At 43.1% G+C, this 16,471-nt stretch overlaps 1 protein-coding gene across 1 annotated transcript; it reads left to right on the top strand.

Moving 5' to 3' along the window:
- Positions 1–248: 248 nt before the first annotated feature.
- Positions 249–14,485, top strand: CD160 (CD160 molecule). Its single transcript, XM_004779634.3, is given in 7 exon segments — positions 249–339; positions 471–615; positions 8,067–8,324; positions 9,181–9,455; positions 9,457–9,508; positions 13,675–13,763; positions 13,765–14,485. Coding segments are annotated over 5 exon segments (630 nt in total). The 5' UTR covers positions 249–339; positions 471–615; positions 8,067–8,257; the 3' UTR covers positions 13,912–14,485.
- Positions 14,486–16,471: the final 1,986 nt, after the last annotated feature.

The following is a 16,471-nucleotide window of genomic DNA, read 5'->3' as shown; positions in this document are numbered from 1 at the left end:
CCCCAAGGTGAAGGAAACAATTTCAAAGAGTGCTTTTTCTCAGCCCCCTCAGCAGATAGTCTGTCTCTAACACAAAAAGGAAGAGGAAAAGCAGCAGAGGATGAGGTGGAAAAGAAAAAGTTCACAGTGGGGGTGGAGGAGAGAGAGGCAGGAAGACCCCTGATTGCTACAAAAACCCATGCTGTGGTTTTCAAAGACCATATATACAAGTCATGAAGGTGTGAGCAATGACGGAAGTGGGAGATGACCAAAGAACAAGACAGGGGCTGAGAGCTCATTCAAAGTGCTTTCACCAGAGCACCCAGGCTGAGAGCAAGAAAGAAGAACTTCTGTCCCAAGGTAATGAGGCCCACTGGGGAACTGGGGTCTGGGAGTGGGAATGGGACCATTGACTGAACTGCTCAGGTAAGGACAGGCTTCCAGTGAGGTCCTTGAGAACCCCTAATTTTTGCAATGCTCTTTACCCTTAGGACGCTAGAAAGAGAAGTGTTACTGTGCCAGCTGGGGCACCATGCTTGCTCTTCCCAAGTCAGCTTCCAGGGATCCGGGCCCCATTCTAACACTTGCCTCAAACGTGAAAGAACTGTACTGCATGTTCATGGGAGGGAAATCCAGGTAAGCTCCCGAAGTAACAAACCTGACCAAGCACAAATCTCTTATGCTGTTCTAAATCCTACAGGCCACTTTTTTTTTGGTCAATGTTCATGGACAAAGGGTCATTTTTATCAATAAAAAGGACATGGTCACTAGAGGAAAGTTCTCAAGACTTGGATCCACTGTCCTCCGGATCCCTCAAAACCTGGCCTAGGACAAGCCACTGGGCTCCATGGAGCTTCAGACTGGTCCTGTGAAGCACCCCAAGGGAAGTTTATATCCCAGATGTATGCTCTGGGAGGGGGAATACCAACAAGAGAGGCTTCAGGCCAACTGGCATTTTTTGGCAGAATAAACTTGTGAATTCCAGAGTGAAAATAATGATTTGGAAATAGTTTTCCATGGGATGCCAGGTGGTGCAGTCAATTGACTGTCTGACTCTTGGTTTCAGCTCAGGTTGTGATCTTGGGGTCGTGGGATCGACCCACGTAGGCTCCATGCTCATTGCAGAGTCTGCTTAAGATTCTCTCCCTCCTCCCTCCCCTCCCCTTCCCTCCCCTCTCTCTCTCTGTAAAATGAATGGGTAAATCCAAAAAAAAAAAAAAAAGAGAGAAAGAAGAACAAGTAGTTTTTTTTTTTTTAAGATTTTTATTTATTTATCAGAGAGAGGGAGAGAGCAAGCACAGGCAGACAGAATGGCAGGCAGAGGCAGAGGGAGAAGCAGGCTCCCTGCTGAGCAAGGAGCCCGATGTGGGACTCGATCCCAGGACGCAGGGATCATGACCTGAGCCGAAGGCAGCTGCTTAACCAACTGAGCCACCCAGGCGTCCCAGAACAAGTAGTTTTCCTTGGGGCACCTGTTGTGGCTCAGTCTGTTAAGCAACCGACTCTTGACCTCAGCTCAAGTCTTGATCTCAGGGTCATGAATTAAGGCCCATATAAAAAAAAAGAAAAAGAAAAAGAGAGAGAGAGAAAGAAAGGGCTTTCCTCTAAGTTCCAGAGTTATGCACTTTAGTGGAAGACTTTTCATCTAGAAATCAGGAAAGCTGGTTTCCTCAGTTTCCCTAATTACAAAACAAGGAGCCTGTTCTGTAGGAGTTCTTAACTGAGGGTCCATTCATGAGATTCATAAACCCGAGAGAAACATTATATCTTTATTTCCACAAGTTTCTAGCTGAAAGTTAGCATTTGTTTCAATTATGAATGTAGGAAACCAACCACAATAGAATTTGCCATCAATAGAAATCAGAAACATTTCCAAATCTCATTACAGTTGTTACATATTTCTCAAAATGTCACATAGATTCATCACTACTATGAGATTATGATGATTTACTGATGCTAGATCTTAGGAAACACACTACACTATCACATGTTCCAATGTTTAGATGACTATTTTGATATAATTTGTTTCCTTTGTTATCCTTTATATTTTGTTTTATTAATTTGTAAATTATTCTGAGAAGGGGACCCACAGGCTTCACCAGACAACCAAAGGTGTCTGTGGTGCATTTATGTTATGGTTGAGAAGCCCAACTCTGTGTGTCATGGCAGGTCAGGGCCTCAAGCCTGAGAAAGCAGACAAGTGCTCCAAGGGCCTTCTGAGACTGACTTCAGTTTACTTACTAATCTGTTTCTATTTTAAGAAAGTTGGGTGTGTGGTGGTTGATGAAATCCCATCTCTGGGTCTGGGGCATCTTTTCCAGCTTGGTGGGAGATCTGCAAATGGCAATCTGCAAACGAATATTTGTGAAGCTGTTTGCTAACCTTCCAGCTCCTCTGAGAGGTTAGATCAGGACTTTGGTAGCAAAAAGAAGAGCCTCTTCCTTCCAGTCTTTACCCACCAGCAGTGGGTCCACACTCCGCAGAAAATGTCAGGCACAGACCCACGTGTCATTTAATTATCGCAACATTCACAGGAGGGAGCTTTAAAGACAAGAGGAGTGTAAGGCTGAGCAAGGTTGGTAACATGCCCCAGATCATATGAAGCTTGGATTTGAGTCTGGGACTCCAGGTGCCTCCTGCTTTCTAAGGTCAGGGAGAAGGAGGGTGTTTACCTCCAGAGGCACATCCTCAGAGTCCAGAGGTCCTGGGCACCCAGCATAGTTCAGGGACCGCGGGGAAGGCTGAAAGGTGACGATGCCAGCCTAACCTGGACCCTCATCGTTGCCAACTCCAGGGCTCTCCATGTCTTATGAGGAAGAAGAGACCTGCATCTACCCTGTGGACCCAGAAAGTCCCCACCTTTCGCTCCCCAACACCTCTTCCCGCTTTGCAGGGGTCTAGTATAGGTTGTGTCCTCAGGACCCCCCAGACCGGATCTTGCACCGCCCACACCTCCAGCACTAGCTCAGGTTTTCCCCAGCTAGCCTGCACACCCTACCCCGCGCCACCTCCGGCTTCAACTAGAGGGCAGCGCCCTCTAGTGGTCATAATGCAGAAGCAACGGTACCTTCTCCACCCGGCCTGCCTGCATCACACCGGGGTGCTCCCCCTCCAGGCACCAAGGTCACCTACTCCAAGAGCATCTTTTCCCCATGGCCCCCACCTGCCCAGGCCCCCTGAACGGCCCATGATAAACTTACACGCTCTGCTCCAGCTCGGCCCTAGGCACCACGAAGCGCGGCCACTCCGGCATCAGCCCCTGGGAGTCGCCCGCCACTCTGCCGCTCTCTTCTTGGAAGCGGTCCCTACCACGCCCCTCCCATCCCGCTGCACCAGTCCCTCAGGAAATACGCCTAGAGAGGGGACGTGACCTTCTCAACATCTCGCAGCTAGCTAATGCACAGCCGGGACTGGAAGCCCAATCTTTCCAGATCGTTCCCTGCCTTACCTCACCACCAGATCCCCAGTCAGCAAACATCTGTCAAGGCCCAACTGCATTCCGGTCTTGCAGCCTTTCCAGACCTCTCATGCAGAATTTCTCCTTTCCTATTCCTTGATATACTTTATGACCTTGTTATTGTTATCACAGCCTTCCTTGGATTGCAGTCGTTCCTGAGTGGCTAGATAAATGAGAGGGACAAAGGACATGAAAGACCCGCATAACTTGGGAGTTAGAATCCTAGCTCCTTCACTTAGAAGCTGTGATTTTTAAGCTCCTCACAATGCCTTTCTAAGCTTCCATACGCTTGGTAAAAGTGACACATTTTTAAATAACTAGAAAAGCCGTGCTTTATAAGAACGAAACACAATTGTGGATGTGGATGTGGAGGTGTTTGGGACACTATAAATTGCTGCAAATATGAGGAAGCATAAAAATAATCATGGCTAACATTTACTGAGTCTTTATGCCAGCCACTACCCTGGCATTAAACCATGTAAGTAGTTTACATGGATTGCCTCCTTTAACCCACAGAACAACCCTGGAAAGAGAATATGATCATCATTTTACAGCTCAGTAAGTTGCTTTTCAGAGAGGTAAGAAACTTGCCAAAGCCAGAGTACAGATGGGTCCTTCTGACTAGAGGCTGCATAGAACCACTGAGAGAATCAGCCTCTGTTTTAGTTGTCTCTCTGGGCTCTGTGGTGCCTAACACATCATAGTTGTTCAGGTGTTTATCAAATATATTCATTTATTAAGGGCTGAAGATGGTTCCTATCCCAGGAGCCTAAGTATAAGTGTTTCCTTAGATCTGGCATCAGTAAGTGTTGGGACACAAGCCGTCTGGTTCCAGAGTCTATGCTTTAAACCACAAACCTAGGCTAAATGAATAACTGTAATTCTTCTTCATCTTCCTTTTTCAAGTTTTTTAATTTAAATTCAATTAATTAACATATAATGTATAATCAGTTTCAGAGGTGGTGTTCAGTGTTTCATCAGTCTTATATAACACCCAGTGCTCATTACATTACGTGCCCTCCTTAATGCCCAGCGCCCAGTTTCCCCATCCCCCCACTCACCTTCCCTCCAGCACCTCTGTTTGTTTCCTATGATTAAGAGTCTCTGATGGTTTGTCTCCCTTTCTGATTTCATCTTGTTTTATTTTTCCTTCCCTTCCCCTATGTTCCTCTGTTTTGTTTCTTGAATTCCACATATGAATGAGATCATATGATAGTTGTCTTTCTCTGACAGACTACTTTGGCTTAGCATAATACCCTCCAGTTCCTTCCTTGTCCTTGCAAATGACGAAATTTCATTTCTTTATCTTCCTTTTCAAATCAGATAATACTTTGTGGCTAGACACAAAGCATGTCATTCAATGTTTTGTTTCAAGAGTCAGCAGGACAATCTGGTGGAGACATGGAAGAGCATGAAAGTAAGACAACACACAGGAGAAGGAACACAAGGTCAAGGCTAGGGCAGTAGCCCTGGGGGCCAGACGACTGGGAGTTTTCATTAGGATTATAACAAACTAAGAGGCACCTGAATGACTCAGTTGGTTAAGCATCTGCCTTTGGCTCAGGTCATGATCCCAGGGTTCTGGGACCGAGTCCCACTCACTTTGGGCTCCCTGCTCATCAGGGAGCCTGCTTCTCTCACTGCCTGTCTCCCCTGCTCATTCCATTTCTCTCTCTATCTCACGCACGCAAAAGTAAATAAAACTACTTTTTTAAAAAGTGGTAGTAGGGGCACCTGGGTGGCTCAGTGGGTTAAAGCCTCTGCCTTTGGCTCAGGTCATGAGCCCAGGGTCCTGGGATGGAGCCCCATATCGGGCTCTGTCCTCCATGGGGAGTCTGCTTCCTCCTCTCTTTCTGTCTGCCTTTCTACTTACTACTTGTGATCTCTGTCAAATAAATAAATAAAATCTTTTTTTTTTAATAAAAAAAATAAGAAGTAGTAGTACTACATTAAGTGGAAGAGTGTTATATGAGGAAAAAAAGCCTCCTTACATTTATGTGCCTCCCAACTGACAGGAACTGCCCTTCCCCACTTAAAGTTCACCTCTTTTAATATTTTCCACTTAACTTTTGGATACAAAGAACAGAATCGTGGCTGTCAGAGAAGAGGAGACTAAGGGGTGGGTGAAATGGGTGAACAGGGTCTGGAGGTACAGACCTCCAGCTGTGAAATGAACAGGTCATGGGGATATGGTGCGCAGCATGGGGACTACAGTGAATGGTATTGTAGTGCACATTTGAAGGTGGCCAGCAAAGTGAATCTTGAAAGTTCTCATCAAAAGAAAAACATTTTTTGGTAAATTTTTATGGTGATCAATGGTGACTAGAATTCCTGTGGTGATTGTTTCACAGTGCATAACTATTGTCAAATCATTATTTGTAAGTCATATCATGTATGTCAATTATACCTCTATAAAAAGATAAGAAATAATCAAAATCTTCACTGGTAGGAATCTATGAGAATAAATTCACATAATTATGAACACTGTGCAACAACTTTTTTTAAAAGATTTTATTTATTTACTTATTTATTTATTTGTCAGAGAGAGAGAGAGAGAACACAAGCAGGCAGAGTGGCAGGCAGAGGCAGAGAGAGAAGCAGGCTCCCCAATGAGCAAGGAGCCCGATTCGGGACTTGATCCCAGGACGTTGGGATCATGACCCGAGCCAAAGGCAGCGGCTTAACCGACTGAGACACCCAGGCGTCCCTGTGCAACAATTTTTAAGGAGGGAAAGCTGTTTATGTACTGATAAGGAATGTCTCCGCAGGACACACTGGTAAGTGAAAAAAGCAAAATATAGAACAGAATATACAGTATGCTATCATTCATTGTTATTTATTTATTTATTTATTTTTACAAAGGGAAAGAAATGGAACCTCTTAAATATGCATAGAATAGCTCTAGAAGTATCCCCAATAAGGCAGCATTGGTTAACTCTGGGAAGAGGCAATAGATCACTGGCGGTGGGAGTAGGAAGGAAACTTTTAACTACACAGCTCTACCCCTTTGAACCCTGTGAATAAAATTATCTATCCAAAAAGTTATAAACGATTAAAGTGTTTGAATATATTTTAAAAACACTTATATAAAGAGAGGGGATTTTTTAAAATAAGAATATTTATTTTATATGCATAGCCCTGCAATTTGCCTTTTTTTTTTTCAATTTGCCTTTTTTGATATAATGGTGGATTATTGATCCCTCCTCAAGCTCATATTTAAAGAACTCATTCTTTTTTTTTTTTAAGATTTTATTTATTTATTTGAGAGAGAGCATGAGTGAAGAGAAGGTCAGCTAGAGAAGCAGACTCCCCATGGAGCTGGGAGCCCGATGCAGGACTCGATCTCTGGACCCTAGGATCATGACCTGAGCTGAAGGCAGTTGTCCAACCAACTGAGCCACCCAGGCGTCCCAGAACTCATTCTTTTTAATAATATATGATTTTCTACTGTATGAATGATTCAAAATTTCTTCAAGGATTTCCAACTGATGAAAACCCTGGTTTTATCTTGCTTTTGCTTTGGGTTCAATTTGGGTTTTTTGAGATGAAAGCATTTTTTCTTAGCCAGGATTAGAAGATATAAACATTAAAAAAGAACATATAAACATAAAAGACAAAACAATAAAATATTGGGAAAAAGTATAACTTCAACCTGAGGGAAAGTTTTTTGTTTTTTTTTTTAAGATTGTATTTATTTGTTTGACAGATAGAGATCACAAGTAGGCAGAGAGGCAGGCAGAGAGAGAGGGGGAAGCAGGCTCCCTGCCTCCCAATGTGGGGCTTGATCTAGGACCTTGGGATCATGACCTGAGGCGAAGGCAGAGGCTTAACCCACAGAGCCACCCAGGCGCCCCTGAGGGAAACTTTCTTAAACAATACAAAGAACTATAGATCACTTAAAAGAAAAGACAGATAGGTGCACTGTATTTAACTACATGCAAATGTGAATTTTCCTGATGGAAAAAAACATTTTTTCAAGAGACAATGAATTGGGAGAAAATATTTGTTTAAAAAAAAAGTCAGGGTAATTTCTCTAATATAGAGAAAAGCTGATTTTTTAAAAAGTTGATTTGGGAATAAAAAAGCAAAGGATATGAACAGGCAATTCATAGAAGAGGAAATACTAATGACGAATAAATGTAAGAAGAGAGCCTCACCCTCACTAGTCATGGAAATGCAAAATAAATCAACAGTGAAATCTAATTTTTCATTCAAAATTGGCAAAAATGTAAAATATTTGACAGAGAGAGAGAGATCACAAGTAGGCAAAGAGGCAGGCAGAGAAGAGGGGAAGCAGGCTCCCCACTGAGCAGAGAGCCCGATGCAGGACGATCCCAGGACCCCGAGACCACGACCCGAGCTGAAGGCAGAGGCTTAACCCACTGAGCCACCCAGGCGCCCTAACAAGCGCATTCTTGCTGAATATCTGAATCTCAACCATATTTCTGGGAAGCAATCTGATAATATGTAGTAGAAAAAAAAATTGTGTTCCTAGTCTTTGACCTAGTAATGCAACTTAATTTAGAAAAACATATTCTGAAAATAGAGCCTTTAGTGTCTCTGTCTCTTCCCTCTTTTCTCCTCTCTTCTCTCCAGTGAACCTCATTTGATTAACTTTCTCGCTTCCCAGCCAGCTGGACTCTCATGCCAAAGCCTTTTACCACCAGACTCTAGCCAACTTAAGCTAGGGCCTGGAACATGGAGATGGTCTTGGAGCCCTGGGAGGAGTCCTCATGTGCTTCAGGAAAGTGAGGCAAGGACATCTTTGGAGCCAACATTCGCTTCAAGTTCCTGTGGCTGCTGACACTGTGCAGGACACTGATGGCATCTGGCAGAGGATGCTTCGCCCTGGCCATTCTGCTGGCAATTGTGGACACCCAGCTTGGTGGTGAGGACAGCCCCTCCTCAGATCCCCAGAACAGAGATAGCCATCAGGGAAAATCCTGGATTCAGGAGGAGGGATGGATCCCAAGGTTTTTTTTCTTGTAGGGAAGAAAAGGACCCACTCCCTCTTGACACTAATGGAAGGGTGAAAAATATAGTTTTTCTTTTTCTGTTAAAACTAATGCTTTTGCCCTCCCCATCAGACATTCTGCCTCTGCTATGTGTTGCCAAGAGCCTGGTAATCTGGCCCTCAATCTAAGATACTTTCAGGATCTTATACATTCTGAATTTATGAAATCCAGGTTTGAGATCCAGATACTACAATGTGTGTCAACTTGAGGGCGCCTGGGTGGCTCAGTTGGTTAAGCATCCACCTCTTGATTCGAGGCAAGTCATGATCTCAGGGTCATGAGATCAAGCCCTGCTTTGGGCTCTGTGCTGGACGTGGAGCCTGCTTAGGATTCTCTCTCCTCTCCCTCTGCCTCTCCTCTCTCTGAAATATATATGTCAGCATTATCAACCCACTAAACCACTGTGTAGCTCAGTTTATAAAATGAGAACATCAGTACGTGGTTCTAGGGCTATACCGAGGATTAGATGTATATAAATGCACTTTAATTAAGGTCCTATACAAGTTCCATTTGGAGTACAAATAAAATCTAAACCATTTCTGAATTAACAAGTAACTGGGATTACAGGTCTCCCTCAGATACAGGTATAGTCCGTAAACTACTCTTCCAGGAGGTGGTATTTAATGTAGGCTGGGCAGCCGCCTCCTCTGCCTCAACATTTCTGGGTGAGTGCACTTAGTCTATGTGAGTGAACTTCCCCTGGCTAACTCTTCTCCCTTCCCATTCCAGGGGGCATGCAGATCCAAAGCTCATTTCACCAGGAAGGAAAACAACTACGCTTGATCTGTACTTTGCAGTATAAGAAAGAAGAGGCTGAGGGGGTTATGGTGTTTTTGTGCAAGAACAGATCTTCTGACTGCTTCCCCGAGACCAGCTTGCAGCAACTGAGATTTAAACGGAATCCCGGGAGAGATGGTGTCAGTGAAATACCATCTCCTTTGGTGTTCACCATAAACCAAATCACACCATCGGACAGTGGGTCCTACCAGTGTTGTGCCACAAGCCCGGAAGCCAGACATCTGCCTCCAGGGTCACTTTTTCTCTATTTTAGTCACAGGTGAGTTCTGACATCTCACATGCCACCAGATGAGATAATAAGCAGGGTCAGCAACTGGAGACAGAAATAGTTACTTCAGAGTCCTTCCCATGACTCAGTCATTTCCTACAGTCCCACTGTAGTGGCAAATGCTCACAGCATGAATACAAAAGTGATCTCATTCTGTCTTTTATTTTAAAAATCTTATTGAGATAAATAATTTCATTTTTATGGGTTACATGGAGGTAAAGCAATTTGTTCAATTTGTCTTGCTGACCAGTGCCAGTAAAGCAGATAGAGGTCTGAAATTTAGGCTTTCTTGATTCTAATTCAGAGATCTCTCAGAAATGTGGTCCTAGTTCTAAATACAGACACTGAGCCTTCACGCTGTGACAGAGATGGATTTGAGATAAAATGGATGGTTGCCTTAATAAACGTTTAGTTGTAAAGAAACAGAATCTGCTCAAGCTGCCATGGGTTAAAAGGAACAAATAATAAAGCAGGAATAAAGGAATAAAGCCCTCATGAGATCCGGGTTCTGAAATCAGAAACCAGAAAGCCAACAGAACCTAAACAGTGACAGTCTCAATCTCTGGGGCAGCAAGGTCTCTCATCTCTGCATATTTCCTTTATTTTGTGCATACTCCTCTACTCTATTACTACTTAGACAAAACCTAAACATGGTCCCCTCTAGACTCAGCTTTATATGTGACTTCATCATACGGCCAGCAGAGAGTGACTCTTGTTTCTATATTCCCAAAGGAACAAGCCTTCAAAACGAAGTATTATGTTCTATTTGGAATTCTATACCCAACCAAATTGCCAGTCAAATGTGAGGAAAGAATAAAGACAGGCAATGACTCAAAAAAAAAAAAAAAAAAAAAAAGATTGCCTCCCATGTGATCTTAAGGAGCCACCAGAGGTGTACTTCAGAAAAACAGGTAGTGAACAGGTAGAGTGGATAAAATGGGATCCAGGAACGGAAAGACTCTAATAGGAGAAAGGAGATAAGAAAATTCTAAAATGAAAAATGGCCAAAACAATTAGTCCAAAAGGAAAAAAAGAAAGAGGACTCTGGAAGATCTTGAGGAGGTGAAAACAGAATTGATAGATCATCTTTTTGAAGGCCTGTGATAGATTGGATAAAGGATTAAAGATATGGATATGGAAAATTCTGCCTGGTTAAAAAAAATAAGGTAATCATCATCTCCAGGGAAAACACTAAATTTTACAAAAGGAAACCTATCACGGCACACAACTTGGTTCCGTAATAATGTAACATTTACAGAATCCAAATTACATAATTCATTTAACTACAATGTGTAATATAATGATTTATGAAAGATGCAGAGAAGGGAAGTGGGTAGCAGCTTAAGAGAAATATATCCTCATCCTTTAACAGAAAATCAATAGATAATGCCCAAATTTTATCATCAAGAAGTGGTAACATAAGCATACTATTTAGGAATGCAGTGAAACATCTCAGAGCGGACAATGGTTGTCTCGGGGGAATAGACCTAGGAGGAAAAAAGGACACTGCTATTATTCTTTATGAACTTTCAAATACTATATTTTAACTTTAAGAAAAATAGAAAACGGGCACCTTGGTGGCTCAGTGCATTAAAGCCTCTGCCTTTGGCTCAGATCATGATCCCAGGGTCCTGGGATTGAGCCCCATATCGGTCTCTCTGCTCTGTGGGGAGCCTACTTCCTCCTCTCTCTCTCTGCTTGCCTCTCTGCCTGCTTGTGATCTCTGTCTGTCAAAAAAATAAATAAGTAAGTAAATAAATAAATAATAGAAAACAAATAAAAAATAAAATTACACCCCCTCCCAAATAAAAACCTAGCCGAGTCTTTTAACAAATATTTTAATCATTTCTTATGGTTAGCAGTTAATTCACATTTTCTACATTGTTCTAAATTGATTTATATTTTCTTGTCTCTTCCTGGTGTCTTCCACTCTGACCTCACTACAGCGTCCAGCACTTCACATTCTCTCCCTTAACAAACGCCCATCCCTATTGGCTTCTACGACTCTACTTCCCTGGTTTTCCCGCCTTTCTGGGGGTTCTTTTGCTCCTTCTCTGCCTCCATTTCCCCCTCCCACCTCTCAAACATGAGAATTCATTCGCCAAGTCTCATTCCTCATCTCTCTGATCTTTCCCCTACTGCTTCTCCCAAGTTCTCATTCACCCTCATGACTTTAACCTGCCCCTTCTTGCAAAATGATCCACAAATCAACTCTTCCAGCTCTAATCTTTTCCTAAGTTTCAATTTAACATTTTCACTGACAACTGGATTCCTAGCTTCTAACTGCTCTGCCATCTCCTCAGACTCAAACCTATCCTGAGACCCTAGTTCTGCCCACGATTTATGGTCAAAATCTTGGTGCCTTTTTTTCCTCTTCTCCATACAGTCGGTTACTAAGTACAACTAGTTCTTCCCGTTTTATTCCTTTCTTTCCAAAGGGGCTCTCCAAGTCTTCATTGTCTCACACTTAAAATATTCCAACAGTTGGGGCACCTGGGTGGCTCAGTGGGTTAAAGCCTCTGCCTTTGGCTTTAAGGTCATGATCCCAGGTCATGATCATCAGGCCATGATCCCAGGGTCCTGGAATTGAGCCCTGCATCAGGCTCTCTGCTTAGCAGGGAGCCTGCTTCCCTTCATCTCTCTCTCTCTCTGCCTGCCTGCCTCTCTGCCTACTTGTGATCTCTGTCAAATAAATAAAATCTTAAAAAAAAAATCCCAATAGTCTGACAAGCTCCTTGGGATCTGACCATGTCTTACTCAACCTTGTATCTCCTCCCACACCTACCCCAGGGCCTGGCACTAAGCTATTACCTAATAAATGATCCATCAGCTCTAAATAATATCTCTGCCTCCAAACCAAACAGCCTCTCTAAAATGCTAACCTCTCTAAAATGCTAATTTGTACATGCCACACCACCAGTTTTAATGGCTTTTAACTTTCTTTTCTTTTTTTTTTTTTAAGATTTTATTTATTTATTTGTCAGAGAGAGAGCACAGGCAGAGAGAGCACAGGCAGACAGAGTGGAAGGCAGAGTCAGAAGGAGAAGCAGGCTCCCTGCGGAGCAAGGAGCCCGATGTGGGACTCGATCCCAGGACACTGGGATCATGACCTGAGCCGAAGGCAACTGCTTAACCAACTGAGCCACCCAGGCGTCCCAGCTTTTAACTTGCTATGGGACAAAGTCTAAATTATTTTTGCCTCACTCCAGAGGCTTTTTAAAATGCCATTCTATTTATGTGAATACTCTCTTCCCGTTTACCTCACGAGGGGAAACTCCTCTGTCATTCTCATGCTTCTCATATTGATTGTGCATCCCACAGGCAGTGCTGAGCTTGGAGAGCAGAATGGGGGGAGCAACAAGGCCCTTACTCTTTATAAACTAATCTATATATAGTCTATAATTCTTTTAATACATCCTAAGCTTTTCTACTGGTGATGGCGCTCTGTAAGATAAACTGCCTTTCTTAGCCTCTCTCAGCCTCTCAGTACTCTGAGACTCTAATACTGAAGTATTAGAGTCAGCACATGCACCAAATGCAGAGATGATAAACTTCCTCTTGGAAGGTGAAACTAACAAAGCTGGACGCTTAACATATAATATCAGTAAATAACGTCTACTGTTCACTGTGTGCTTACCATGTGCCAGGCATTGTCCTGAATGATGTGTTGATTATTTCATTTAGTCTTCACTGCCTTTTTGAAGTTCCAGCTACTGTTGTCTTGTGAAGAGTCAGGCTCAAAGGTAATTGAGGGTAATTTTACTCAGCTAGTAAATGGTGAATAAAAATCCAGATCTATTCCAAAGCCCAGATTTTAACTTAGACCAAAGTGCTTGACACACTCTGGAAGATGGTTTTTACGTGAAGGGGCACCCAAGTCCAAGGTACCTAAGCTATTTTAGTTAACAAGACTTGAAAGTTCCTTCAAGGTAGGCTTGTTTGCATCCCCAGTGTGACAAATTCTGTATCTATTTTTTTTGCTGTTTAAGTACCTCATCATCATTTCCCAGAAATGTTTAAAAAAATACTTATTTGGGCAATAAATTGTGCTGAGCGTTATCCTTGGAGATCAAAAAACATGTTCTGAGATGACACAAAAGGAGGTATTAATGATTTCTGAAACCCTCTGCTGACCAATTAATTTTCTTTTGAACTAGAGACAGGGAACTGTACAGTGAAAGGACTGAAACGAACAGAACACCCCAAGTTCAGTCACAGCAAAGGCATTCTCAGTTCAGGCTTCCTGCCAAGAAAACGCCTGGGTGATGCTGGTCACTAGCCAGGTGACCTTGGCCCTTCAAAGTATGTTCCAAAGAGTCTTCAGCAGCCCAGGAAATGAGGGTGCTACACCTTTGACATCTTGCTTATCCTCCAGGAGGAGACAGGTAGGGTAGAAAGGAAGCCTAGAGTGGGAGAGTGAAGGAAGGCAGGCCCCTGCTATCCACAGGAAAACATCAAACCAACATGAGAGCAAAATTGGACCAAAAGGACTCAAGACTATACTAATCAGAGGAAGACAGATGAAACACATCTGTCAGACCTGGAGACCAGGAGATCAGACCTATTAGGAAAGAAAGCTTGTGGAAGAGGCAAAGAAATAAATACAGCTGCCTCTATTCACGGGACAAACAGAAGGCTACAAGTTAAGGTAACAGATGTTTGCCTATTATGTGAAGATGAACAAGGCAAGAGTTAGACTGGGTCTGGAAGTGGGTTTTAAAAATGCAACTTCTTGGCAAAGGGTGATGGGTGGATTGGGTATAAACATTTGCAGATGAGTCCTCTGAGCGTCACATCAATATAGATCTCGGTTTTCCCTATTGGATAAGAGATTGGAACTCAGAATGATTTGCCATTGCAATTACCAGTAACTGATGGAGCTCTTTGCCCATCCTTGGCATTTTTTTTTTTAAGATTTTATTTATTTATTTATTTGTCAGAGAGAGCAAGCGAGCGAGCAAGAGAGCGCACAAGCAGGCAGAGTGGCAGGCAGAGGTGGAGACAGAAGCAGGCTCACTGCTGAGCAGGGACTCCATCCCAGGACCCTGGGATCATGACCTGAGCCAAAGGCAGCATTTTTTTTTTTTAATATTTTATTTATTTGAAAGAGAGCACAACAGAAGAGGAAGAAACCCCACATGGGGCTTGATCCCAGATCCCTGAGATTATGACTAAGGACAAAGGCAGACCCTTAACTGAGCCACCCAGGCTCACCCCACCTGTCCTCGGCATTCTTTTTTTTTTTTTTTTTAAAGCTTTTATTTATTAATTTGACAGAGAGAAATCACAAGTAGACGGAGAGGCAGCCAGAGAGAGAGAGAGAGAGATAGGGAAACAGGCTCCCTGCTGAGCAGAGAGCCTGATGTGGGACTCGATCCCAGGACCCTGGAGATCATGACCTGAGCCGAAGGCAGCGGCTCAACCCACTGAACCACCCAGGCGCCCTGTCCTTGGCATTCTTAATTCCATGTATTCTTTTAAGCTTTCCTCTTATTAATAACTACCACTGTTTGCATGTCACCAGAATGTAAGCTCTATAAATGCAGGGGCTTTGTCACATTTACCCCAGCAAAAAGACAGTACCAGGCATAGTAAGCTCTTAATAAATTTGTTTAAACAATTTGTGTGATAGGTTAGGTTTTATATATGGTGATTCTTGCCCCATATAGCCCTTCCAGGCAAACATTCCCTGATTTCTCATCAGTAAACAGGCACAAGGAGCTTAATATTGCTCTAGTTCACAGGAATTAAGAGAGGAACTTCTCACTCCAAAACCATGTGCTCTCAGTAATTATCTACTATATGCTAAGTATTTTCTCTCTCCTTCACCACCCTCCCCACTCTTAGATTGCCTCCTCCCATTTCCAGAAATAGGATCACCTAACACTCCCATAGTCCAGACTTTTTTTTTTAAAGTTTTTTTTTTTAAAGATTTTATTTATTTGACAGAGAGTACAAGCAGGGGGAACAGCAGGAAGAATGAGAAGGCTCCCGCTGAGCAGAGAACCCAATATGGGCCTCAATCCCAGGACCCTGGGACCATGACATGAGCTCAAGGTAGATGCTTAACCAACTGAGTGACACAGGCATCCCACTATTCCAGCCTCTTATTTGGAAACTATTACAAGAAAACAGACCTATCTGTGTTACTTGGCAAGGACCTGCTAACTATCCCTCAGATAGTTAGCTACTCTGTTAGTAAAATAAATTGTATTTCTTCATACAGAAACAACTACTCTGAGAAAGAAATTGAGTTTAACCATGCAACCCATGACTACTTACTATCTTTGGCTCCCAAGTTATACTAGAGCAAAAACTCTCTCAAAACTCTCAAAAACTCTTTCCAGTCAGGTGAAGAGAATGAACTTTTGATAGTTGATGCCTTTTATCCCTCTCCCCCACAACTCAAGGCTTAGCATAACTATGAAAAGGTTCTAGTTCAGTAGAATAAATTTTGTCAGGCCCAGAGAGATCACGTAGATCAAGTTAGGATGCTTACGTTTATCCAAAGGATGAAGGGACGCCTGGGTGGCTCAGGAGGTTAAGCACCTGCCTTCAGCTCAGGTCCTGATCTCAGGGTCCTGAGATAGAGAGCCTCATCAGGCTCCCTGCTCAGTGGGGAGTTTGCTTCTCCCTCTCCCTCTGTGCTCTCCCTCTCTCTCAAGTAAACGAATAAAATCTTTAAAAACAGAAGAAAAAAAAAGAAAGAGAGAGAGAAGAAAAAGGAAGGAAGGAAGTTAGTTTCCTGCATCTCTGGGCCTCCCTCAGCTCATAAAACCACCTTCAGTCAGTATCCCTGTCCTATCACTGTGCCAGCCTTCACATGGAAAACCAATGAAACTTTTGGGGAGGCAACTCTTTCTTCTTTGATTGCCCTACCTTCCCGCAAGGAGAAATCAAAGGTTGGCTTCCTCCCCACCTCAACCAGACTAGTCAGATTTGCTAGAGGTCCCA

This window comes from Mustela putorius, unplaced genomic scaffold (assembly GCF_011764305.1).
Source record: "Mustela putorius furo isolate JIRA1106 unplaced genomic scaffold, ASM1176430v1.1 tig00000585_pilon_pilon_pilon, whole genome shotgun sequence".
Lineage (NCBI taxonomy): Eukaryota > Metazoa > Chordata > Mammalia > Carnivora > Mustelidae > Mustela > Mustela putorius.
Note: the sequence above shows the minus strand (reverse complement) of the source record. Positions and strands in the feature narration are given on the sequence as shown.